The sequence below is a fragment of the Vulpes lagopus genome, chromosome 7 (genome assembly GCF_018345385.1).
Source record: "Vulpes lagopus strain Blue_001 chromosome 7, ASM1834538v1, whole genome shotgun sequence".
NCBI lineage: Eukaryota > Metazoa > Chordata > Mammalia > Carnivora > Canidae > Vulpes > Vulpes lagopus.
In genome coordinates, this window is record NC_054830.1 from 55,890,702 (window position 1) to 55,916,713 (window position 26,012).

The 26,012-nt window shown below is 52.4% G+C and overlaps 1 protein-coding gene across 3 annotated transcripts in view; it reads right to left on the reverse strand.

Annotated features, from left to right (window-relative positions):
* Nucleotides 1-26,012, reverse strand: part of EEFSEC (eukaryotic elongation factor, selenocysteine-tRNA specific) — a 248,653-nt gene that overhangs the window by 35,773 nt on the left and 186,868 nt on the right. For 2 of the 3 annotated variants that reach the window (XM_041762586.1, XM_041762585.1), the window contains one exon: nt 10,797-10,953. The exons of the other annotated variant lie outside the window; for it this stretch is intronic. In XM_041762586.1, coding sequence (XP_041618520.1) covers nt 10,797-10,953 — 157 coding nt within the window. The remainder of the gene's footprint in view (nt 1-10,796; nt 10,954-26,012) is intronic. 3 annotated transcript variants of the gene reach the window in all.

A 26,012-nucleotide genomic window follows, 5' to 3' on the forward strand; every position in this document is an offset into this window, starting at 1 on the left:
TGAGTCCTAAATGCCTTTCCTCCCTTCCTTTACCTGGGAAAAAAAACCCTGCACCTTCAAGCCAGCTCCAGAGTCACAGTACCTACCACTCCACTCTGGAAAGGAGTGGTCACCCTATCCTTCCTGTCCCCATTGCACATAGGGCCCCTGTCACACTGCTTAACTTTCTGTAGTCATCTCTGCCATCCTTGTCCTGCTGGGGAGAGGCAGAAACCAGTTCCCGGGGTTCAGGGCTGATGATAGCCACAGGAGAGGGCCACAGCTGGAGCGAAGCAGGGAGACAGAGAGGCAGACAGCAACAGTGGACTCTGTAGGCTTCGGGAAGTAGCAGCTCCTCCCTGCACAAGCCCTGGCTTAGACTCCACAGGGCTGTGGGAAAGGGGCAGGACACTCCTGGATTGGGCCCCACAGAGCCAGTTCTGCCACAGTGCTGCCAGACCAGGGCCTTAGCCTTGACTTCCAAAGGGACTTCCTTGGTGTTTCCTCCATGCAGGCCACAGCTCTGCGTGGCTCCGGGCCCCCTTCACACTAGCCGCCTCTGGGCCATGGGCTGTCTCCATCCCTCCCGTGACCCTGCTTATGACCACTTCTACCAGCAATCATGGCTCCACCGGGCACAGCGGGCAAACTAAATCACATGCGTCCCAGGTGATGCGCTAGGATGTGAGAGAGCACTTCTGTGGGGTTCCTTCCAAACACGCACAACCTGAACGTAGTCAGGAACAAAGAGCAGACTGACCCAAAGAGTGCATTGGGACACAGACAACTCGGGCTCTTCAAAAACCCCTAGAGGCAGGGCAACAAAGTACAGGGTCAGAACCTCCCCAGAATCCTTCAGCATGGAGAGGTTTTAAAAGACAGTATCGGGCCACTTGGGGAAAATATGAAAGCGGGCTGTGTCTTAGACGCACTTCGGGTCTCTTGAGAGAGAATCACATTGTGGTTGTAGAGGAGGATGTCTTTGTTGCTGGGTGCACACGCTGAAGTGCTGGTGTCACTGGCGTTCCACAGCTACCATGCAAATGGTTTGGCACACACAGAAAGCCAAGGTGACAACATGTTAACAACTGTGAAATCCAAGGGAATATGCGTATTCAATAAACTATTCTTCCAACTTCTCGGTGTGGTTCAAAGTATTTGAAAAGTTGGGTGGGGAAATCCTCAAAATAACCCATCTTATTGAAGCCGCCAAGGCCCCGAAAGGTTAATATTCTAGCCAGGATTCCAACTCACGTCTGGCCAACTCCAAAGCTCTTGTTCTTTGAAGGTCCCCTGCTTCCACCTCCTGGGGCGTCGGGGGCGGGGGGGCAGGAATTGCCAAGCATGTACCAACCTCAGCCCTGTCAGTATCTTTCAGTAAAAGTCAATTTGGGCCTGGCGGGGGCCACTCTTGAGGTGGCTGGTTCAGAGCACTGATGAAGCCCCAAGGACAGGTTACCGAGGTTGCCCAAGAATCTGTGCCAGACAGTGTCTACAGTTGCGTCTGGGTGGGTGGGGAGAGCACATTTTAAAGGAAAAGAAAACCAGTTTCATTTCAAACCCCAGAGGGAACACACAACTAATGGCCTATTGTGCAAGGGCCTATTTATGGGAACACAACAATGCCCACAGCCTCAGGATTTCTTGAGGCCCCTCCCTTTGGCAACAAGACGAGTTTTCACTTTTCCTCTTTGCTGGATTTCCAGAAGCCTCTCCACAGAACGGTGACCATGAGAAATGCCCACTTCCATCTGGGAACTTCGGGGTCTGCTGGGTGGGTCATCTGGCTCCTCTAAGCCTCAGTGTACCCTTCAGAGAAATGGGATGGGGGCGGCAGGAGGATGGAGAGGCAGTGCCTTAAGGACCTGGCCCCAAAAGAAGCTAGACATGGTGGCCCCATTCGAGAACTGGGAGATTTCATGTAAAAACCCAGACCTTCAGTCTCTCTTGAAAAATGTGAAGACTTGATTGCACTGTGGCCGTGCTGCGGTCCAGCAACACCTGTGTAGAGTGGAGTGGTGGCAGCTTGCTGGAACATGGCAGCCTCAGCACCATTCCCCCACCTGGAAGGGCCTGTGTTTCCAGGCCTGGGTGTCCGCACACGGCAGGCAGATCAGGGCATCTTTGTACACTGGCCTAAATCTCACAGCACCCAAGACTGGATCATTACACCCCCCCATTCATCAAATGCAACAGAGGCTCTCAAGGCAGTGAGCTGCCCCAGATGCCCTGAGCTGACCTACTGTATCCAGGGATCACTATCTACAACACAGATGGTCGGTTGATTCTTAAATGCTGCTTTCTTAAAAACAAAAGGCAGAAAACTTCATTAATTTTCGTTTATAGGGGCACCTGGGTGGCTCAGTGGTTGAGTATCTGCTTTTCGCTCAGGGCATGATCTTGAGGTCCTGGGATGGAGTCCCGCATCGGGCTCCTTGCAGGGAGTCTGCTTCTCCCTCTGCTATGTCTCTGCCTCTCTCTGCGCGTCTCTCATGAATAAATAAGTAAAATCTTTAAAAAAATTGTTTATACAGGAGGCACTTTGATGTTGACTGGGACCAGGGCCTCGGCTGGGTGGTGGCAATGCCCTGGCCCAGCCTAAGGGCAGCAGGGCCATACTCAGACATTTTGAATTGCATGAAACTTGCTCCACAGGAAGTGCTGGAAGCTCCGCTCTCCCAGCTGGTGGCGGGAGGAGGGACCAACAGGTACATACATGCAGGCAGCTGGAGGCCCAGCTCTACTCCCCCGTTTCCGGGGCTCACCTGAGCTGCCAGCCAGCTCCTATCAGGGTAGGCCTGTAGAAGAGCAGCTGGTGCAGGGCTGCCTTGCCTTCCTGATGGGGTGAAGTGCCAAGACAAGGGACTCTTTCTGTTGTCCTGGCTTTGCTGGGTGTCTGATGGAGCCAGGGATATGGCCAAGCAGGTGACAGACATGGCTCCAGGGATGTTGCTAGGCTTGTCTTACGGCCTTGTTTCCAAGGCTTAGTCTCCCTCCCCGTAACATCCGATAGGGACATAAGCAAGCAGCTGGTCCCAGCTTCTGGATTCAGGGCCGAGGACTGGTCCATGGTGCCAGTCTTGCAGCATCTGTGAGCTAGGCCCATGGAAAGAGTTCATGCCTTGCAGGGTAAGAATGTGCTCCGGGTGGTCTGGAGAGCTACCTTTCTGCTGTGTTAGACCTATGTTCATCCTTCCAGACATGGTGAGAACAGGGCTGTGACACCCTAGGGGGCACCAGGAGTTTTGGCTCCAATCTGGGAAAGCTGAGTATGGGCTCATTTGGCTCCTAGCCACCTCTAGGTACACCCTCCTGCCCCATGCAGCAGTACTTCTCTAAGTGGACTCAGGCCTCCAGCTGTACTCCCTCCAAGCCATTCCCTCCTTACCCAGAGAGGAGCCTTGGGACTATGCTGGGTCCCCACTAAGTACCTCACTGCAGGCCTGACTCCATGAGCCAGAGCTGGCCCATTAGGCCCTCCCACGTGGCTCTGGCTTGTGGCCCTCCCTGCTGCAATCCTCAAAGGCATCCAAACACAGCCTTCTCCTTCCCTTGTGGTTGTCCTGGGGAAGTCCACTGATGGGGTCAGCCTTCTGTTCCAATATTACCTCCTCTGGGAAGCCTTCCTGGATTCCCATGCACATGACACAGGCCTGACTATCACTGTGTACTGCAGCAGCCTCCCTGCTTTCTCTATGGCCTTCCTCAAACCATTCTCCAGAAGGTAGCCAGAAGGATCGCTTAAAAATGCAAATCAAATCAAGTCAGTCTTTTCACTTAAGACCTGCTTTTGGTGGCTTCCCATAGACCCAAACTCCTACTGTGGTTCCTGGCCATGTCTCTGATGACATCTCCCTGCATCTGCCCAGCTAGCTCATGCCCTTCGAGGGTAGTCCCCTCATGGTCCCATGGCCCTTTGTGAACTCCTGAGAGGCACAGCTTAGCATCGTCACAGGGTCACTGCTGCTTCCCTGCTGTCCATTCCTCTGACACACATCTGTGAATTGCAGTGCCTTGGGAAGAGCATGTGCATGGGGTGGGAGCTGGGTGGGGTGGGGCATGGCTCTTTGAGCCTCACCTGTTACAGAGATGACAATACTCCTTCCTAGGGTTGATAGGAAGATGACTTTTCATACATCGCATCAAGGGACCTTCTGCAATGGAAATTTGATGTTGTATCCTATCACCGGCCCTCTGACAATTCCTCTCTGCATTAGAGGGTAGAGAGGAACAGCCTCCTGGGGCTCACCAGATTCCATGTGGTGGCTCCTGCCTGCTCATGTCACGACCCATTGGTTTCCTGGGTCCATTATCCCTGAAGATGCCGATCTTTTCTGCCTTAGAGCTTCACTCAGACCCGTCCTTGCTGGGACACCGCCCCCACTCTGCTTGAAGGACTCCTACTCATCCTCCAGGGCCCCGGGATACCATGCCACTGCCACAGGAAGCCTTCCTAACCCCAGAGTTAATCTTGCTCTATACTCTCACAGCACCGCACACCTTCTCTGCACAGCTTGATGAAGGCCGCCAAGTGGAAATGCTTGGGAGATGCATTCATCTTCCCAATGCCATGGGCTGAACATCCCCCAGATTCACATGTTGAACTCCTAACCCTATGCACCTCAGGATATGAGTGTATTTGGAGACAGGGACTTTAAAGGGGTGATTAAGGTAAAATGAGATCACAGGGGTGCACCTTAATACAATCTGACCAGTGCCCTTGTAAGAAAAGGGAATTAGGACAGAGATACGAAGAGATGTGTGGCCATATGAAGAGACAGGGAGAAGACAGCCATCTGCAAGCCAAGGAGCGAGGCTGCTAAAGAAACCAGCCCCACTGACACCTTGATCCTGGACTTCTAGCCTCCAGAACAGAGAGGATAAGTGTTCTTGTTTTAAGTTATGCGGCCTGTGTTATTTATTACAGCAGCCCCAAAAGACTCTCACATCTAACCATGCTGCAAACCCCATGAGAACAGAGGTCACTGTGGTCCTTCTAGAGCCTGGCACAAGGATGACACATAGGAGGGGCTCAAACACCCATTGTTGAATAGATGAATGATCAGCTATGAACTCCTAGAGCAGGTCTGCATCTTCGTGGAGCCTGTGTGCCCAAAACCTGGCACTGCTGCTGATACAAGAAGGTGAGAGTAAAGAGCCAGAAAAGGGGGAGTGCACATGTGCCAGGCGACTGGCTAGCTGGCCACCTGAGCTGGAACAGTGAGGTGTGCAGTGAGTCAGTGTGTGCCCCGGCCACTACCGGGCTTAGCCCCAGTCCTCCTCCCTCTGCCATGTCACCTTAGGCAAGTTGCTTGGGCTCCGTACTGATTTGCGTCAATCCTCTGTGAAATGCACGTGCTGCCAGGCCCACCTCCTCGGGCTGCTGGGAGGGTGGAGTGGTTTGCTTACATGAGGGCATGCTCCCCGGTGCAGAGCGAGAGCTCCAGAGCAGCTGCTGCCTGTGCCACTGCTGTCATCACCCACTGTGGGTCCTGCCTTCTGCTTTCCTGGAGGGCTGCTGTCCCTGCTGTGGGTCTTCATGCTGCACACTTTCCAGGCGACCCCACTCCCTCTGGCTGCTGGCTCCTCTGGCTTCAGACAACATTCCTGGACAGCTCTTAGAAGCCATGTGCCTAATGTTTCACCAATTACCTGCTCAGTCCAAGGGGGACACCTGGGATTCTGTTTTCAATCAGAAAGGAAATGTCTAATCCTTGCTTTTGACCAAATGCAAAGTGCCTTCCAGGGTCAATAAATGGGGAGGGGGCCTGGTAGCAGAGCCAATCTCAAAGTGAAAGATGGTAACTCCCCTTGCTCTGCCGTAGGGGCAGGGCCTTTGGTGGGCACGTGAGACCCCAGGTAAGAGGAGGTGCCTGATAGGTGAAAACAACACACAACCATTGCTACCATTCACAAAGGCCTTGTCACGAGTCAGATACTGTGGCCAGAGCTTAGTAATCTAATCTTTACTCCTGCTTGAAGGTCAGAATCATTCCCTGGTGTTAGCACTGAGGGGCCGAAGCTCCAAGTGGGGATGGCCTGCTGCAATAAAAAATGGCTGCTTGTCTCTGCAGGCCATGCCCTGTACTGTGCCAAGGGACTCTCCAAAGAACTGGGCCTCCAGCACTTAAAGCCCTGGCCTAGTCCACCTAACCCTCCTAGGCTGACCTGAGCACTGAGAGCCAGGGATGCAGAAGAGGTGGTGCTGCACTACTGGGTGCTCAAGCTAAGGATGGAGCACTCCAGGACTCTCCCTCCACAGTCAGTGTTCAGGATCTCCCTCCATCTAACACATTCCAGGACTTGGACAGAGCCTGGCACCTGAAGGGCCTGATAAACAGCTGACGAGAGACAGACGAATGGAGGTTCAGGGCTGCCCCAGAGTCCTGGGACACAAAAGGGAGGCTGTTTTGGCACACGGGTGTTAGGGCAGTCTGCCTGAACTGAGTCCTGGGAAAGAGTTTCTGAGAAAAGAGCCAGCAGGGAGGGCCTCTGAGCCTCTCGTTCCTGGTAGCTGCTGTTGAGTCTCCCTGTGGACTGGACAGGCAGGCAGAGACTCGGGGCTCTTACTGGTTGTGTAGCTGTGATCAAGGGGCCTCAGTTTCCCCATCTGCAGAATGGGAAAGAGCTAGAAGAGACTCCTTCCTTTCTGCTCTGGCTTCCTTCTGCACAAATGCTCTGGGCAGTACCAAAGAGGAGCACCAAGCGGTGGTCCAGAGTCAGGTGTACCTCCACAGAGAGGCACTGGTTTGTGTCTGCAGAGTGGTCCAGGCAGTGAGAGAGGCATAAGGCCCTGGGAGCAGGTGAGGTGAGCATTCCCGCAGCCACGGTAGAGGGGCAGAAAACAGAGCCCAGAGCAGGCCGCCAGGGCCTGGACTGGGATAGCACACCAAAGCCCTGGACACCTGGAGCTGGTTTCGGGGGGCAGAGCTGGAGCCAGGGTGGCCTAGGGACCCTCCTCAGAACACCTATCAGAGGTGAGCTGGCAGTAGTTCTCCAGGTATGCAACTTCTCAGGCCCACTGCTCAAGAGTCCGCCAAGCAGAATGGCTACAATAGTTCCCTTCTCCCTCACCACCCGAGGGACATAGCTGCATGTTCTCCCCTCCCCACCAGCCCTGCACGTGAGGAGCCAGGGCTCAGGGAGAGTGGTAGGCAGAGTGGTCGGCAGGGTGATGTGGCAGGGTCAGAGTGGTCGGCAGGGTGATGTGGGCCCAATCCCACTCTGACGTGTCCTATTATAGAACGCTGGGCAAGTTCACTGCTTATCTTCCAGGTCTCAGTGTCTTCATCTGTGAAATGGTGATACTCCAATGCCATGGGTGCCAACCTTTCTGGGGGCTTCATGGGGTCCCCCTCAGACAGCTGTCATGGCTCCTGAGTGACGCTCCTCCTGAAGAGCAGTAAGCAGAAGTTCCTTCTGGGTTCTTACTGCAAGTACAACTCCATACATTTCTTTTTTTTCTTTTCTCATCTGTCTAGAGTCATTTAGTTGTGATTAGTAATAGCTGAAAGGGTATTAAAGATCACCCAAATGTAAAAAAAAAAAAAAAAAAAAAGATCACCCAAATGTGATGATCCTCAGTGCGAGTTAGGAGGACCCAAGACCTCTGTTTCGGGATCTGATTGAGAGCCTGGCTGCCCCACAGCAAGGTCAACTTCCTGACACGTACGAGGAGTGCTGGTCTCGGCAGGTGGGACAGGCCCATGGAGAGGATGAGGTCTTCAGTGGCCTATGGTGGCTGTGGTTCTCAATAATTGCTGTTCTGGCTCTTCCAAGGTGAGTATCTACTTGGAGCTCTGTGACATGGTCAGTTTCATTTGTGAGTTGTGTGGTCACCTGACTAGAGGCAGTGGTACACATTACACCAGTGGTACCTGGAGCCTAGGGTTCTCTGGTGACAAGGCTAAGCTGCATGCACACTACAGACCATCCTCACCTATGCTACTAGCACAGACTACATTCAGTCCTCCCCAAACTGGCAGGTCCAGGAGCACCTTATGGGAGATGGGCCACTCAAAAAGCTTTCCATGTCATATCAACCTACTGTGTAATTTTAGGTTTCTGAGGCATTGTTTTGGAAGATACAATCGCATGCATATGTTCACCTTCTCCCCTAGAGTCAGTAAGAAGTGGCAGTCATGAGGGACAAGTGCCTTCCTCCCCTTTGCTCTTCTCTGCCAGGAAGTCATCAAGGAGCTCATTTCCCCTGCAGAGTGGGGTATGTGGGGCTGACAGCAGCTATGGCTCCAGCTCACCTACTGGGCTGCTTCTCAGAGCAGGAGCTGGTGCTGGGATGCTGGGGTGGAGAGGAGGGCAGGAACAGCAGGACAGTACTTGCCAAGGTGAGCAGTGGCAGCCCAGGCCAGGCCACCTAGCACAAGGGGCTCTCCGACCACACGTGGACCCCATGGCATCCAGTTCTCTGAGACTGTAACTCTTTTCTTGTGGCTGGCAGGTCAGGCAGGGGCTGGCCACCCAGATAGACTATGAGTAAGGCCCCTCTCAGTTCCCAAGGGCCTTCTGGAGATGGAGGAGACCAACCTGGTTCCATGATGAAGCAGCACTTGGGAAGCAGAGACACTATGCTACGGGTAGGATCCTCAGGAGGAAATTCAACTCTGGTTACAAAGTCCTCCACTGCTCTCTGTAGTAATGCGACCCAGTGGGTGTCTATCTCATCTTGCAGGGCCTCCCAGCCTCCCAGGACTGACAAATGGAGGCCACTTTTTTGAAGGGAGCAGCTATTAAACATCAAACTTTCCAAATCTAAGACTTTCTGGGTCAGCCAGCGTTTTGGATGTCAGGATGGGGCTGTCCCGCCAGCCCAGCCCCCCTGATTTCTGAGAGTGTCTTGAGGGGGAAGCAATGGGCTTAGTGTCAAGACCCTATCTCAGAGTCCAGTGTCTATGGCAGGCCACCATAGTCCCCACTACTCTCTACTGCTGGCTACCTGGCCCTGTCGGCATCTGGCCCTGCCACCTGAGGTGAGAGGCCCCAGGGAGCACCCAGGCTTGGTGGTCAGGGGCAGATGGGAGGACAGCCAGATGATCTTTAGTCCACTCCCCTTTCCCTCACTGTGCTGCCCTGCAGAGCTAGCATCAAGGCTCATAGGCCACATTTGACCCCAACCCCACCCACAATCTGTGGGCTGGGACAGCTCCTTTGAGCTGTTCCTGCTCTGGGAACCTTAAATCGTGCAAGGCCAAAATCCTCAGCCTCCACACTCTGGCACATCCAGCTTGAGGCCAGCAATGCTCCTCCTCCTCCACCTGGCACTGGGTGTCTCAGGTTCACTGAAGATTCTTCTACAATTAATACCCTTCAAAAAGGTTAAAAGTAATTCTTTATGGAAGGAATCCACAGGAAAAGACAAGCAGGAGGAGGGTGAGCAGTGGGGTGGGTGGGATGAAGGAATCTGACCAGTTATATTTAATAAAAAGCTTAAAAGCCACAAACAGGAAGCAGACCTATTAAAAAGGCAACACTGACCTACAAAGGAATGTGAACTTGAGTCGACTGAAGCAGCGGTACTGTGTCTCCCTCCCTGTACTCCCACCCCAGCACCCAGGGCCCCCAAACAAGCCTCCTCTTGTACTCTGGCCTGTTCTGGGAACACCCTAACTCTGAGCTGGCCTTGGGCTAAAGGAAGGGAGCTGAGGGGAGCGTCGACATGATCCTACACACCCCCAAAAAGGAACAGACAGTGCTGTCCTTCCCTTGTCTGGACCAGCAGGGGGAGAGAGGAGTATTCCAGGGTGCGGCCCCCCTAACCCCAGGTGGCTCCCCTCCTATCCTCCCAGTAAGCCCCCACAGGTACAGGCCCAGGGCCCTGGGAATGGAGGTGTGGACCTTGGCCTGTCCCGTTCATGACCCATGTGTGCTCCTTGGAACCTGAAGCAGAGCAGTGTGGACACTGGTTTGGTTGAGGTAATGACCAGATCAGTGGAGAGGACAGGACAGGAGCTTGAAGTGTTCCTTCCCTTGATGTCAGTGGGGCTCCCTCCTTTCCTTTGGTCAGGGCTGTAGTCAAGGGTTACCTCCTCAGAGAGGTCTTTCTTGATAGCCTGTCCATAGGCACACACACACACACAGTGATTCTCTCCCTCTCCCTGCTTTACTTTTTCTGCGAGGTACAGTACTCACTGAATGTATTCCCACCTGTCCCCTCCCCCAAGCACCACAGCCTGCCTGGTGTGCGGTAGGACCTCCAAAAGATGGGTATGGGGTAAGTGCAGGAGTGATGGAAGAGAGGGCTGAATGAAAGAGATTCAAGGCCTCTCTTCCCAAGAGCAAATGCACCCCCTTGATCCTGCCATGGACAAGTCCCAACTCAGATTGTACAGAAGCTCAGCACCTACTGGTCTCCACTGGGCAAAAACGTAGGTGGCAACTCATATTCTGGGAAACCATACTGGCTACTGGGGCAGTTATGCCAGGCCCCTGGTGGTCTCTCTCACCAACTCTTCCTCCAAAGCACCTATCAGATCAATATCGGTACTGCATTTCACAGACAAGGTGGGTAATTCATCCAAGGTCAGCCCTGTGTGGTAACAGTGGAGCAGGAGCTCAGACTCACACCCTGACCCTGGCTCAGAACAGAGGCTGATTCCACACCAGGTACTTCCAGGACCCACCCTGGCTCTCCAACCAAAAGCCTGTGGGACCAGAGGCCATGATGTTGAGTGGGCTGGGCCCTGTGTGTCAGCTCAGGCAGGCTGAGCATCCTGAGCCAAGGAGCACTGTCCATGCACTGTCTCCACCATCTCACCATGTTTGCACAGTGCCTGCCAGTGGTAGGAAGCAACTGCACTCACCAGGGATGTGGATCTTGAACTTGCCACTCTGGCCGAAGGCGCTGTCAATGACCCCCAGCTCCCCAGTGGACAGGTGTACCTTGAGGCCCACGAAGAGCTGGATGTTGGTCTCCTTTTTGAACAGGGAACGGCCGATCACGCTGTGGTCATCCATCACCTGTCCCCACACACCCAGCCCCAGAGAGAGCATCAGTGTGTGGAGGAGGCCAGATCTGTCCCTGCTACCACCCCCCTCCCCCCACCCCTTACCTGGTGATTTGCCCATCTCACTGACAATGGAACACACTGGAGCTATGTGGAGACCAGCCCTCATCACCACCATGACTTCTATTGAGCAGCCAGGCCCCCTACAAGAGCTTTATGTGGATCACACTTAGCACTACGGCAGCAGCAGGAGGGAGGCACAGCAGTCAGGCCATCCATCTAAGGTCACAGAACTCCCAGGGCTAAGGGAGCTCAGAATCCACAATCGCCCTACCAGTACCTGCCTCTCCACGGCCACTGCACCCTGACTGTCCCCGAGCACTTGGCTAATGATGGCTGGCAGCACTCCTGAGGAAAGCTTGCATGGGCATCCCAGGTTGAGAGGAGGACATCCACTCTTGGAACCTGAGAGGAGGACATCCACTCCTGAACCTGCAGCAAGGCTTTCTAGAACTCACCTCACCCTCTCCCTGGTTTTCCTTCCTAGCAGTGTCTGAGAACCCAGTCTCTGTTCCTCCAGCTCAGTACACACATATGTATTTCAGGCACAGCTTTCCTCACTCTGTCAGAGCCTCTTCCTGGCCTGGCCCACATCTACTCTACAGCCCCACTGTGCCCTCTGAATGATGCCCTCCTACCTCGATCCCGGCAGGAGCCCCATCTTCCTTGGCTCCCCCCTGGCCAGGCCCTCTGCTGCTGAACCTATGCCCCTCGCCTATTCATGGAGGCCCAGGCTGACAGAAGGGACATGTGTGTACATAAAAAAGCCAACCTGGAGAGCCCTGATTTCAGCATGAGCTATGTTCATCTTGAACCTCTCCCCAAGGATTGAGCACAGGGAAGGCTGAAGTGTCACTCTCCCCTCCTGTGGCCTCTGGCAGCTCAACATACTCCTCTCAGGGAAGGTGGCATGGCTCCTTCCATGGTACCTAAAGCCCCCACCAGGTAGCCTCCCCTCCCCTGCCCAGCTCCTTTGCAGGGCCCATGCCAGGAAGGTGCCAGGCCTCCGAGTCAAAGAAAGAGAAAGAGGGGCACGTGTGCGCGTGTGTCTATGTGCGCATGGGCGCATGTTACAGACTAGACCCTCTCCCAGATGATCTCAGAAGTTCTAACACAGAGCTTCCTCCTGAGATTTGCTGCTACTTTGGAGCAGAACTCATGCTCCATCTGGCATCTAGCATGCTGGGTCCCACACGGCTGCCACCGGGAAAATGGGGGAGGCTTCCTTCTGCTCTCCAGGCCTTGTGCACTGGCCTGCGTTCTTTTGGGGACCGGGGTCGAGTCTGAGCTGGAGCTAGCCCAGGCAGCACTGTGGAGGCCAGAAGCACTGCCAATGGTGGGACTTGCCACCTCCATGTCCTCTCCTCCTGAGGCTGAGACTCATGGGGGAACCCCTGTGGGCTGTACTGTCCTCAACCTCAGAAACATCTCACTTCTGCCCAAGATGCCAAGATTTGGCTAAGGGCCCCAGATGGATTGTTTTGAAAGGCAGAAACTGTCCCATTTACCCTAAAACCCTTTTAGAAAAACATATCCTATTCTATTTGATTCATAGTGCCAGATAAAAGGTACTTGCATTCCTCCTCTCCCCAGTGATGGATGAATCGGATACAAATAATGATAAGAATAATCATTTCCACTTGCACAGCCCTTTATAATTCACAAATCTCATTCCCACACATGAACTCCTCCTCGTCCTTCAGGACTCGGCTCCGCAGAGCTCCCCTGTGGGTTGGCTTGCTGTGGGCTCTGACCCATCTGTGGGTGCTGCTGGGTGAAATGAATGGAGGTGACTCCTCTGACCACAGACATGGGGAGTGAGGGCCAGCAGATGTGATCAGCCCCGTATGTTTTCCTGGGATTCCCAGCTCCCAGGTGTCCTGTCTCCACTCCAGCAGAGTAGCCTGCATGTGGAGCTCCGTTTCCAGCCTGGCAGGAGCTGGGAGGCAGGAGCCCAGGAGGCAGGAGCCCGGGAGGCAGGAGACCGGGAGGCAGGAGTCTGGGAGACAGGAGCTTGGGGGGCAGGAGCCTGGGAGGCAGGAGACTGGAAGGCAGGATCCTGGGAGGCAGGAGCCCAGAGGCAGGAGCCCGGAGGCAGGAGCCCGGAAGGCAGGAGCCCGGAAGGCAGGAGCCCGGGAGGCAGGAGCTGGGAGTCAGGCCTGCCTATCACATTCAGCAGCCTAGTCTGGTATAGTAGGGACCCAGGAAGTTCAGCTGAACTGAGCCGAAGGCTCTGGACTAGCCATTCCATATTCCCCATGACCAGAGGTGCTCACTGCCACTTCCCATCCTAAGTTCAGCCTGTGCTGCTGAGGGGCCACCTGTCCTTAGGAGAAAGAGACTGACTCAGAACACCTCAGCCTATGACAGAGGCATTTGGCGGGGTCCCCCAAGCCCTCGAGCATCCTTGTCTGCAACGGATTTTCATTTCTACTTCAGGGCAGTTAGAGGCGAGACCTGAGGGAACTGCAGTCACCACAGCCAGCCGTACACTGGGGGCTCAAACCCAAGTGTGGTGGGCCTTTGCAGAGCCTAGGGTGAAGCATTCAAAGACTGTGCTGACCCCCTCCCTCCACCAAGATGGAGAAGCAGGCAGGTCTGGGGCTGCTGGGATGCCCTGGGCTACTCTGGGCAGGCTGTGTGGGTCCCAGGCCTTTGCTAGCCTGTGAGACAGAGCCAGCTGATAGCATGTCCCCAGCATCATGGCTGGCCAAGAAATGACAAACACATGGTCCTGGTACCACGAGCTTACAACTTACGTAGACAACCACCTTATAAAAGGCACCACAGGGATATAATGGGCAATCCAGGCAGAAAATTCACATCAAATTTATAATGTCCTTCCTTTCTCCCTACAAATACTTACTGAGAGCCTACCATGTGCCAAATCAAAAGCTCCTGCCTTAAGAGGCTCCTGTATATCCATGGGGAAGGCAATTACATTCTCCCTCCGTCCCATTGCCTTCGGACTGCTCACTGGCAGACAGGGTGCCCCCATCTCTGGGCAGGCCCCCAATGCCCAGCAAGGGCTCCAATCAAGGCCTTCAGACTTGCCCCCCCCCCCCCCCCCGCCCTGCACCCTGGCTCTTACTCCTCTGCACACCCTGGTCCTGTCCCTGTCTTCAGAACACAGATCACTCCCTGATATGCTTTATCTATTACTTGTTCACTCCTCCCAAGCAGGCCAAGGTCCATGAAAGCAGAAACACATCTCTCTTCTCCACAGCTGCATTTCCTGTGTGCCAACAGGCACTTACTACATGCATGCTCCTTGAATGCCTAAGTCAATGTGGAACACGTACCTGTGATTGCTGGTACATCCTGCCTATGGCCTTTCATTCTTTTAACACTTCATTGAGACATAACTGATAAATAACATAAGCATGTACACGTTAGGTAAGTAACTTGATAATTTGGGATATACATATATACCCATGAAACCATTACCATCATTGAGCCAGTGAACATAATGAACACATCGATCATCCCGCCACCCTCTTCCCAACTCTGTATCCACCCCAGATCTTACTCAGTTCTCCTAGGCTCCGCTCAGACAAGCTTTCCTTCAGACCCTCTCCCACAAAGCAGGCACCTCCTGTCCCCAGGCCCATCTGTGTCCCTCACCAGACAGACTGGAAGTTCTATATTACAATGCCCTGACCCACAACAGGTCCCAGTAAGTATGCACACAATATGCAAGTGGGGAGGGAGACACTGGTGACAGAAGGTGACTCTTGGTTCTCTGGGGGCAAAAGAAAATCACTCAAGTGGACTTGTGGTTGGGGGGTACGTTTCATTAAAGAGGGAGCTGACAGCCTTGCCTTGTACCTAGGGATTCATCCCTCCCACACCCCAGTGCTGGTCATCCCTTATCACATTGGAGCATGGTGGCTCATCTTGTGGCCTTCCAGTGGGCCTGGTGGCTGGGCTCTACCATGACCAGGGCCCTGGGGTGGCAGGCATGCTACCTATTAGCATAAAGGCATTTCATAAGACTTTTTACTGCATCTTCTCCCCTGCCTTCCCCTTTCTCTTGGTTATAGAATATTAACTTAAAAAGCTAAATGCCACAGACACAGCGGAGGATCCATCTTCCCCCTGCAAGCCAAGGACTTGCAATGAGGGCAGACTAATTTTATTAACTTCAGGGGAACTTCAAAAAGCTTCAGGGGTTTCACGGCAGACTGCAACGACCCCAAAGTTGGTTTAAGTGCTACATAAACAAAAGCCTAGGGCTGGGGAAGCTGAGGGCTCCTGGCCCTTCTTGTTTATGTTCTCATCTGACCAAGTGGGCCAGTGTGCGGGCTGGCGGGCCCTGTAATCCTGCTGGTGTGTGGTGCCGGTCAGTTCACTGACCTACATTACCACAATATTTTTTTAAGCATCTGGAATAAGGAGAGGAGTGAACGGGCTTTTTCTGACCCTCTGAGGAGGGGCCTGAGGGGCAGTTTAGAAAGGATTCAAGTTCAAAGGGAGTGCCTCTGTCACTCCTTTTTTACGGCTTGGCCAGAAGGCATGACAGCACAGATTAGGTGTCATGTCCCACTAACTTCTGTGTCTTTGATTCAACCTGTAGGGCCAGGCAACATAGGTGAGAAGGCGGGCCTTTGGCACACTGCTGCAAACCCAGTGTGGTCTCAGGAATGTTGGCACTCCCTACTCCTACCCACCGACGGCCTGCACTGTCATTCCCAGCATCCTGAGTGGATCCTTCCAGGAGTGGGAAGATGGCCTAAATGGGCACTATGGACACAAGCTGCTGAGGCAGTTAGAGAAGCTGGTAGCAAACTCCTCCTCCCTCAGACCATCCAGCCCTCTGCACTTTCTCTCCCCTCCCACCCTCAGCAGATGACAGCCACCTCCACACCATTAGTTAATTTTCAGAAAAGTGCTGTAGGGATTCAGCAAAGTGAAAGGACTTGCTCAAAGTCATGCATTCCAGCTTTCCCTGCACTCACCCCCATGGCAAGAGAACAGAGGAGGTGGGGGTTTGGCAGCAGTGACTGAGCCCAGCCAGGGCATTCCCCACCCTCGGGACTCCTCCAAGTCATGCCATGACTGCTGCACCCAAGCTGGCTTCCAAATCCAGCCCAGGGGCAGCAGAGCAGCCCTATCCCTGCTGATCCCAGTTCCTGAAAGCCCCAAGCTATTGGAGAAGCCTATCTCAACTGCAGAGAAGGAAGACAGATGGAGCCTGGCCACTATATGCAGTAACTGAGGTGCGTCTTAAGCACCTGATTATCAAAGGAAGATCTGCCAGCCCAGTGGATGCAGTACACTTCATGGCTGCCAAGGGCTTCTGGTTTGCTCTGAGGCCAACCTGCTGCCAGCCTAAAATATACTGAGGGCCAGTGAGGCAAGCTGCTGACCAACTCCCCCTCCCCTGGGCCCTCCCCAGTTTCCTCATCCACAAAATGAGGCTGGAGTGGGTAAGCTTTCCTCTACCAATGGTTATGAGGCCAAGAGGCAAGTCACCCTTCTGGTAGATTCCAGTACAGGCCATGTATGGGGACACGGGCGCACTGGAGACAAGAAAAGACTAGGAAAGAAGGCTAAGAGGATGAGGACCAGGTATGAGGGAAGACAGAAGGAGACGAGGTGATTAGCTGCAGCTAAGAACAGACTTGAATGCTATTGTCCAACACAGCTCTTAAGGTTTCACACAGAAGGGCCAATTCTGGAAGGAGTGCCAAGCTCCTTCTTGTGCAGTGGGCCAGAGCCTGGGCTCTGGAACCAGCCTACTTGGGCTCAAAGCCCTGGTCTTGTGGTCTTGGAGACTCTGGCCCATGGCCTAACCACTGTGGGCCTTAGCTCCCCATCTACAAAGTGAGTTTAGAGAGTTATGGCAGGTTCACACAGAGCTGTCCCACACTTCCTGGGCAGGGGTTCTTCTTCCCTCAGGACCTACCCCACTGCACCACACACAGGAAGGTGGGGGGGGGGGTGTTGCAGGAGCAAGTCCTGTGTCCCCAGCCATACAGGGTGCCACACGCAGATGTGAGCCAGCCACAGAGCCCTGAAAGGGGAAGGGACAAGGCCTATGTGTGGGTCTTGGCTCAGCAATTTGTCTGCACCAGCTGCCCCAACTGGTGGTCCTGGAAGGCAGGAGTTGGCCTAAATGTGTTTCTGCATCCCCAGAACATGAGCCCTCCAGATATTCCTGGGGGTGGGGTGCTGAGAGAGGACTCACAGATGTCCACTGTAACTTCATTCAAAGTCTGGCTAGAGAGAGGGATGGTGGCCCTTCTTGCTAGAGGCAGTGAGGCCAGCATCTCTGGGAAGCTTCTGGAAGACCTGGGGTCATTGTTTGTCCTGGGTGTTAGAGGGCAGGGCTGGAGGAAATGCATTTTCTCCGCCCTATTCATCTCTAGAATATGTGTGCATGCCCAGTGGTTGGGCTTGTCTCCAAATTATAGATTCTTCCAGCTAAAAGAGAGAGACCTCAGAGATCGGACACCAGCACATCCAATGAGGAAAAACCTTCAGAGAACAAACAGTTGGAGGCTTTTCATTTTGAAATCAATCATTGTGACGTCAAACCAAAAGCAATGCATGTGGGACTTGTTCAGCAGGCCTTGCTCCTCGGAAACAATGCTGAACCTAGGCCAGCACAGCTACAACAATAACTCTAAGTGGGGACTTTCACTGTTTGCATGAATATTAGCCTTTAGTCACCAGAGAGTGAGTTCCCAAAGAGCAGTCACTGGTTGCGCATGGAAGCCCAGGCCCTCGCTTACGCGCCGGGCAAGTCCCTACTGTCCCCAGCCTCTGAGTGGGGACCTGGCTGCCAGTGCACATAATTATGTCATTACACGTGTGTGTCTCTCTCAGGGCCCAGCTTCCATGATGAGGCTTGGGAACTGCCCAAGTTCTGAAGCGATGATTCTAATTCAAATTAGAGAACTGGCATCAAGCAAAGAGGGGCAGCCAGCTGTGCGGTGGGGCCCCAAGTTACTTGCTCAGTCGGCTGTGAGGAGGACTAAAGCAAGAGGAAGGGCTGGGGGGTTTGAGTCTAGACTGCATTTTCCAGCAACAGGACTTTGGGCAAGGGACTTCCTTGATCTCAGTGTGTTCCTCTGAAAAGGCTGTTTTTTTTTTTTTTTTTTTTTTTTTTAGGGGTGTTGGCAAGAACTAAGACATACTTGGAAACCAAGAGATGGAGAGTTATCTAACTGAAGAAAAGCAGGGACACTGACACCTACTCTGCACAGACTACATGCTGGCGGGTGCTCTCGGGACTCTGGTTCTCTCCCTTGTACCCTCTATCCTATAGCGAGATCTTCGCTGAGGAAACAACCAGGGAAGGGATCCACAAGGGAAGAACTCAGAAGTTGCCTGGATCACCAATGAGGCTTGCACACAGGTGGCAATTCTCCCAGGGCACTTGACAGGCACCAGGATCGACAACTTCCCCAAGAGTCCCTGCAATGCTGCTGTTCTGGTGTCACCCATTCGTATTTGGCATCAGAAACATCACACCCAGAGGATACCTTTTCTTCTTCCCCAGTTACAGGGCAATGGCTTGGTATGGCAGGGAGAGGGAGGCCCTGGAATGGCCTGCAAGGTAGGGCCGCTCTTCCACCAGCTACAGTGGGACTTTGGGCAGGCTATATCACTTCTTTGAGCCTCACTGTCCTCTTCTGGGAAAACAGGGTGAATGTATCCACCTCCAATGTTATTATGAGAAGGGGCAAGGTTTCTAATGTGAAAGATTGCTTTAAGTGACAACCAACCTCACTGCAATCCGTGGTGTCAACCCAGGAAAGGAGAGCAGCTTTCAATCCATCTCATTTGGTCAAGTGAGTTGCAGAGGCCCAGTGAGGAGGCCTGGGGCAGGCCAGGCTCTGGGCATCATAGAAGGTGCCCACCCAAGGAGGCATCTGCCCACCTCTGTCCCAGGGGTGGGCAGGTCCCTCGCTCATCCATAGCAAGCCACACGTCCCAGTTCCCTGCACCCTGTCAGCATGCTCTCCAGTGCCCTGGGCACATTTAACAAGCTTCCCTCCATGGTTCTGTCTTCCATCACTCAGGCACCAATTCAAGTAAAGCTGTCTGTCTGGGGCTCATAAGGAACCAAGGCAGGGCTCGAAAAGGCAGTTATATTTTCATTGAGGAAAAAGGGGACATTTTAGTGAGCACTTGCTTCATGCCAGGCCCTGTCCTCGGCCCTCAGCAGTGTGATCTCATCAACGCCCCACTGTAGCTCCTTTACAGAAGAAATCAGTTCTGGGGATGGGAAGGGGGTTTTGGGGAAAGAGTGACTTGTCTATGGCCAAGCTGGGCGAATCCAGAGCCAGCTCTTTCTAGTGCATCACACTGCCTTGACCCTGTGTCTGTATTCAACCAAAAAAGCAATCTTTAAAAGGAAGCTCACAGGCACTTCAGCAGCTGAGTAAGACTCTCCACTATCAGATGCTGATACTTGGAAGGGAGGGGAGGGGCTGAGGGCTTGGGCTAGGGCTGGAACACTAGGACAGCCATCTGATCTCCCTCTGCTTCAGGGGGTACCTCTGTTTTCTCAAGTAGCCTGGGAGCGGACACAGTCTTCAGCCTGCTGGACGGGGCCCAGGGCCGCAAGGGTTAGCAAAGTGGCCCCAGGGACCAGGTAGATCATAGTGCCACTTTCTCCAAGGGCTGGGGTCTGCTAGCTGGTCCCTGCTCAGGAAGGACCGCAGGGAGCCTGGGCTGGTCTGCAGCCTGGCCATAAGCTCTCCAGTGCCCTAGGCACAAGCCATCAGCAGTGGAGTGGGGTGAGCCAAGAGCTGGGAGGCAGCAGTACTTTAGACTTCAAAGCCAGCCAGCACTCCTGGTGGCGTCTGCATGTTTACACTTCATTGGGCTCATGCTGCAGGCTCCCTGGTCCAGCCCTAAGGCCTTCCCCATCCGGCACCAGGGTGCCAGAGCCAGGATGGTCGGCATGCCTGGCCTGATCCCACTGCAGGAGAGGTGTGGGTGCCAGTGTCTTGCCACCACCCCAGCTGGGAACCCAGGCACTTGTGTCCTCAGGAAAGTCCAAGTATATAACAATGAAGAGAGCCAATGCTTAACAATGGCCTACTGTGCCAGGTATAGCACTTAGCATTTTATATGTACTTGTCTCCCTGCCCCACACCAGCCCATGCAATAGGGAGCATAGCCCCTGTTTTTCCAGTAAGGACACTGAGGGAAAGACACTCCCGCAAAGTCTCACACCTGTGCAGGGGGCCATCCAGCATCCCCTGGGGCCTTGGCTGGAACCCGAATTCCCTGTGCCTTTGAGGCCTCAGCCTGCAGACACTGCCATAGTTGGTCCACTCCTCTTCTCTCCTCTCCTCCAGCCCTGGTCACAAAGAGGCATCCCCTTGGTCCTGTCTCCTCAGCCTGCCACACCCTGAGACCCAACTTCACAAATAGTGGCAGGCCAGCCATGGTAGCTAAGGTGCGAGTATTGTCTTTACCTTGGCCATGAGGTTGGTCCAAAGGGATTTTTGAGTAAGAGCTGGTGGGACCACCTTTGTTTAGGAGAAAACGATGTGGTTGGAACTGTGTAAGCAAGCTACTGGGGCAAGGCGGGAGGTGAGGAGGGCCCTTGGGGTGTGGCAGCAGGCGGAGGTGTGAAGTGGAGCACGGCAGGGCAGGCAGCACAGAGTACTCTGTGTCCTCCGCCTGGAGCCCTTGTCCGCCCCACCTTTTCCCATGCAATTGTTACACATTAGGAAACGGCCCCACACTAAGTGGCTTCAGTGGAGCCAGACCACTCAATTCAGCCTGGGGTACCCGGGCTCAGAGTGAGACAAGGTTGGGGACCTTGAGTGGACACCCACTTTGTAGGCTGCCCTGGCTGATCCTCCTCCAGGGATTTCTCCCGCACAATCGGAACCAAGCCCCAGCCTCCCCCAGCCCGCAACCTACGTTGCCTGCCCTGCTGGCAACTTTAGTGGTCCGGCCTACCTACACACTGGAGCTTTCCCATCCCTCAGGGGCTGGGTGCTCCCGGGCTGAGGGCCCTTTTCCAGACTGTGCCTCTGCAGAGACAGTGCCTGGCCCTGGGGACCCTCCTCACCCCACACATCTGACCGGTGGTCTGACCGGTCGCAAGGCACAGCTCAAAGGTCACACTAGCTCTTTGTGCTTTCCCCTTAGCAGACCCCCTCCCCCACCTCAGTGGAGTCCTGCTCCCTCCTGCTCCCTGAGGCCCTCATGTATGTGGGTCTGTCCTCCACAGGAAGGCCACCTTTCCCATGACCCTCGGCCCAGCTCACTGAGAGGAGCAGCGGGTCTGAATCTGCACAAGGCCGCAATGAAGGGCCTTCTGGAGCGGGGCTTAGCTGCTCTGCCCCAGTTCAGAAACCCTCTCCACCCCCCTTCACTTTTGCCAGACCTCTGCACACCTGTGAAGAAAGAGCCTTTACCTAATTGCTTTCTTGAAATACCTGTGCTTAAAGGGAAACTGCACATGGTACCTGTGAGAGACAAGAGTTGCCATAAACAGGAACCTGACGGTAAAGTAAATACAATTAAAAGAATGAATTGGATGCTAGTCACAGACTGTTGCTACTGGAAGGACCTACTTCGGGCCTGTTTTCTGACTGTTCAAAAAGCAGACTGGCATGGAACAGAGGCGTGTTAAAGTCACCTTCAAGGGAATCTAAGGCTTCCTTTGTGATATAATCAAGGGACCACAAAAAAAATCCACACACACACAAAAAAAAACCCCGAAGAAAGAGAAAGTTATTACTAAGGGGTTCTACATTATATAACAGTATGAGGAAAAGCCTTAGCCAAATGAACAGCAACTTACTGCTTGCAAATTTCCAAGCTGCGAATACATGAAAAAATGAACAAATGCGCACACACATCTATGTATCTATATCTATTCTTCATTTATAATTTTAACAGTTCATGACTTCTACTTGTAAAAATCTACTAGAGGGGATCCCTGGGTGGCTCAACGGTTAAGCGCCTGCCTTCAGCCCAGGGCGTGATCCTAGAGTCCCGGGATCGAGTCCCACATCAGACTCCTGCATGGAGCTTGCTTCTTCCTCTGCCTGTGTTTCTGCCTCTCTCTCTCTCTGTCTCTCATGAATAAATAAATAAAATCTTTAAAAAAAAATCTACTAGAGTTTTCTCTGTGGCCACGGGTACAACTAGAATCTAAGTCCCACGAGGATAGGGATTTTGTCTCTCTTATTTATTGTTATCCCCAGCCCTGAAAACAGCACACAGGTATTCTATAAATATTTTTCGAATGAATGTCCCACAGGACATTTTGTGAATGTCCCACAGGAAAAAAAGAGAAAGTGTATTCTCTCTGTTTCTATCTAGAAGTCAAGTGTAGCCTTGTGTTACACCCCTGTGTCCTTATCTGCTGTTTAGTGGGCCTGTTCAATTCTGGAATCTGCATTCTAAAGTGCCCACTATAATTATGACTCCACTTATTACCAACTTTTCCTTGGATTTCTAACATTTTGTTTTTATAGGTTTGGTAGGTGCAAGTTCATAACCATACCCTTTATCATTACATGATGCTTCTCTTTATCCTGGTGAATATTTTTGTCTAAATTAATATTACCATTCATACTTTCCTTTTATATTTAGTCACCTGACATTTCTCTGCCCATCCTTTTATTCCTAATCTTCGGTCACCATTGTGTGTTTCCTACAAATAGCATATAACTGGAGGATTTTGTGTTTTGTGTTTCCTACAAATAGCATATAACTGGAGGATTTTGTGTTTTAATCCACCACAACTACTTGCTTCTACCTTGACTATGGCTGCTTTTGTGCCACAGTGGCAGAGGTGAGCAGTTGTGACAGAGACCGGGTAGTACTGGGTACCGTAACTCTGGGACAGTTCCACAGCACCTCACCCAGCCATATGTTCTATTTATTCATTTTTATTTTTTATTTTTATTATTTTTTTTAATTCATTTTTATTACCAGTGCATAGGTACCATGTCAAAATAGGAAAAGTGGACTTTTAATGTCACACTTTTAATGCTCAGTGACATGCAGATTATTATTTTATTGAACTACATGGCAAAGTTCTGTGTTTGTTATTGGCTGTGTTAATAAAATACAGCATACACTGACATCATACTATTCTCAGCTCACAGAAAAAAAAATGAGATGATTTCAAGCAGCACATCTCATCATATCAGAATTTCTTCACAAAAGAAAACAGAGAGAGAGAGAGAGAGAGAGAGAGAGAGAGAGAGAGAATAGGCTACAAAGTAAGTTTCCAAGTGGTTCATTTGTTAGCCAAGCAAGGAAAGCCATTTGCTGGTGGTAAAGTTAATTAAATTGTGTTTGATTACAGAAGCTAAAAAAGTATCCAGAGAAGAAAAGCTTGCTTAAGATGATTAGATTTGGGCCAAGACCAATTGCTTGGATGTGGCCCATAGGCCACCGACACTCTAGGTGACACCATTGAGTGAAGCCACTTCTGCAGGGGAACTTGACCCATTCTCCAGTGTGAGCAAATGAAGCACAGAAGAGAAAACCCCGGGGAAGGCTAATGGCTGGCCTCGTTATGTGCCAGGTACTGTCCTCGGCAGTTTGTATTTATTTCACTGTTACATTCTTTCTAGAACTTACTACTACCTGAAAGCATCTAAGGTACTATTCCTTGTCAGTCTCTCCTGCGCGAACAAGAACTCTGGGTCTTGCTCAAAGCAAAGAGGGCTGCCCACTGGAATAAGCCTGGCCTTCTACTGTGAGCTGTACTAGGAAATCTTCCTGCCTCCCCTGAGCTAGACTGAACTCTTATATATAAAGCCATTTTACCTGTGAGGTGGAGACTGCTCCTCAAAGGAATGAGGATATTGAAATAAAACGGCTGCCCAAGGCATACAGCTGTTACATGGCACAGCCAGGGTCTGAGCCCAGTGTGCGTGACCCCCAAGTTCTATGCTTACCAACCTTACCAGGAAGAAAAGTCTCCCACCAAAGAGACTCTAGCTTCTTGAGAACACACTAGCCTCTCAACTCACTGGGCAAGAATCTACCAGATTTGCTAGAAAGAAAAGGGCTCAGAGGTCATCAGTGCTGGGTTCAAATCCTGACTTGGCCATCCTGTGATGTGGGTGGGTCGTTTTACATCTCTTGAGCTGGTTTCCTGTGTGGCTGCCTTTGCAGAGGGGCCCTGAGGGCCTGAGGTCAGAGCAGGGAGAAACTAGCTTTTTTTTTTTTATTATTTAAGTAATTTTCTGTGTTGTCTGAATTATTTTTTTTACCATGTGCATATATTACTTTCCCCAAATACTTACATATAATTATAGAAGGGAGAAAGTGATCTATTTAATAATTTCAAAAAAACACATAGGAAAAGAAAGTAATAACCTCCTCCTTGAATTTTTATAAGGATTCAAAATAATGTAAGCAGCTAACAATGGCACACAGTAGGTGTTGAATAAACAGAGCAGGGATGGGGTGCAGGGAGGCAGGAGGCAGGTGTATTCCTGCCCCTGGGCCCAGAAGGGAAACAGGACAGGTACCCATTCAGCTAGAGCCTTAAAGAGCTGGTAGGAGGAACCTGGGTGCCTGTGTCCTGTCTTTCCTTGCAGGATTCCAGTCTCAGGACCCCTTCACACACATCCATAGCCCCACCTGAAGCAGTCCCTGTTTGGAAAGAGCCTTTCTGCTCAGGGTTTCTATGTGGGATGTGTTCACTGCAAGTCTGTGGCTCTTATGCCTCTACTTCTGGCCTCCCTGGACTAAGCAGAAAAGGGCTGTGGCCTCAGAAATGTCCCAGATTGGTGGCAGGGCCTGGGTCAGCACGTCTCCTGGGCCCTCCCCACTGCCCTTAGGAAGCAAGAGGCATTCAATAGTATGTTTATTTGCTCCTCACAAACACACACTCCTCATTCTCAAAGGAAGTAACTGCTGCTCCACCACCAACAGGCCTGTGTGAGGCAATTAGACCTGTGAACTTACCAAGTAGGACATTACTCTATGACAGATATTTCACCAGAGAATAATTATACTTCATAATACTGCTAATAAATCAAGCTAGAGGAACGAGTGACATGCACTTTATCACCTTCGTCTTCAATCAGCATCTTGGGGCTGGCCCCAGGCTAATGGAACCTTTGAGTGGTCCCCATAGTCAGACCTTGACCTCTCCTGGAGGTGCTGGGAGTTTGGGCTACCGCTCTGTGGATGAGGAAACCAACATTCAAAGGGGGGCAGATAAAAAACAAACAAACAAAACAAAGGGGGGCAGATGGCAAAGAGCAGAGGATGCAGACATGGCTTCAGCTTTGGGACTCCAGCAGCAACGCAGGGTGACCATGCTGCCCAGCAACGCAGGCTGACGTGCTTGCCTGAGGGGGCAAGGTTGGCCTTGGAGTGGGAGGCTTGAGCTTATAAAACTACGGGATCCTGAGTTTTAGATGCACTGTGAGTGGGCAAGTAAGAACTACTGAGTCCCCCACCAGAGGGCAGATCTTAATACAGGCAGGATAGGAAAGGAACTGGGCCTGAGCACCAGGATGAATCCTGAGACAGGGAGGAGGGGAGTGTGAGTTTCTGTAGTGACAGAGTTCCAGAGGAGAAACGTGGGGATCTGAGAGCGGAAGGAGATGGTGGGGGATGGCAGTGGAAAACCCTGTCCACAGCTGGGTGCCCAAGGCCCTGATACTTTTTCCTGAGTGCCTACTAGATAAAGGTCAGACCCCATGCCCAAGCCTATGCTGATGCAGGCAGGGTGCTGCATGGGGGAGGGGTAACCCTCATCTTGCTATCTAACGAACAAAACTGCAGCCCTGCTGAGGGCCTCAGGGCAGAACCCACTATAGCCTAAGCCTCCAATGTATTTCAGCACTGCCATGCTCACCTGGCTCAGAGACAAGTCCCAGGAACACCCACAGCCACCCCTGCCCCTCGGGGACCCACATTCAGGGAGTGAGGTTTGGATGGAGGTTTGGACATTCTCCACCCATCTCTTGGAGGCCCAGGAGGCAGGGATTCCCATTGAGATCAACAGTGATAGATACAGAGGGTAGGCGGGGCCCACCTGACAGAAGGCAATCT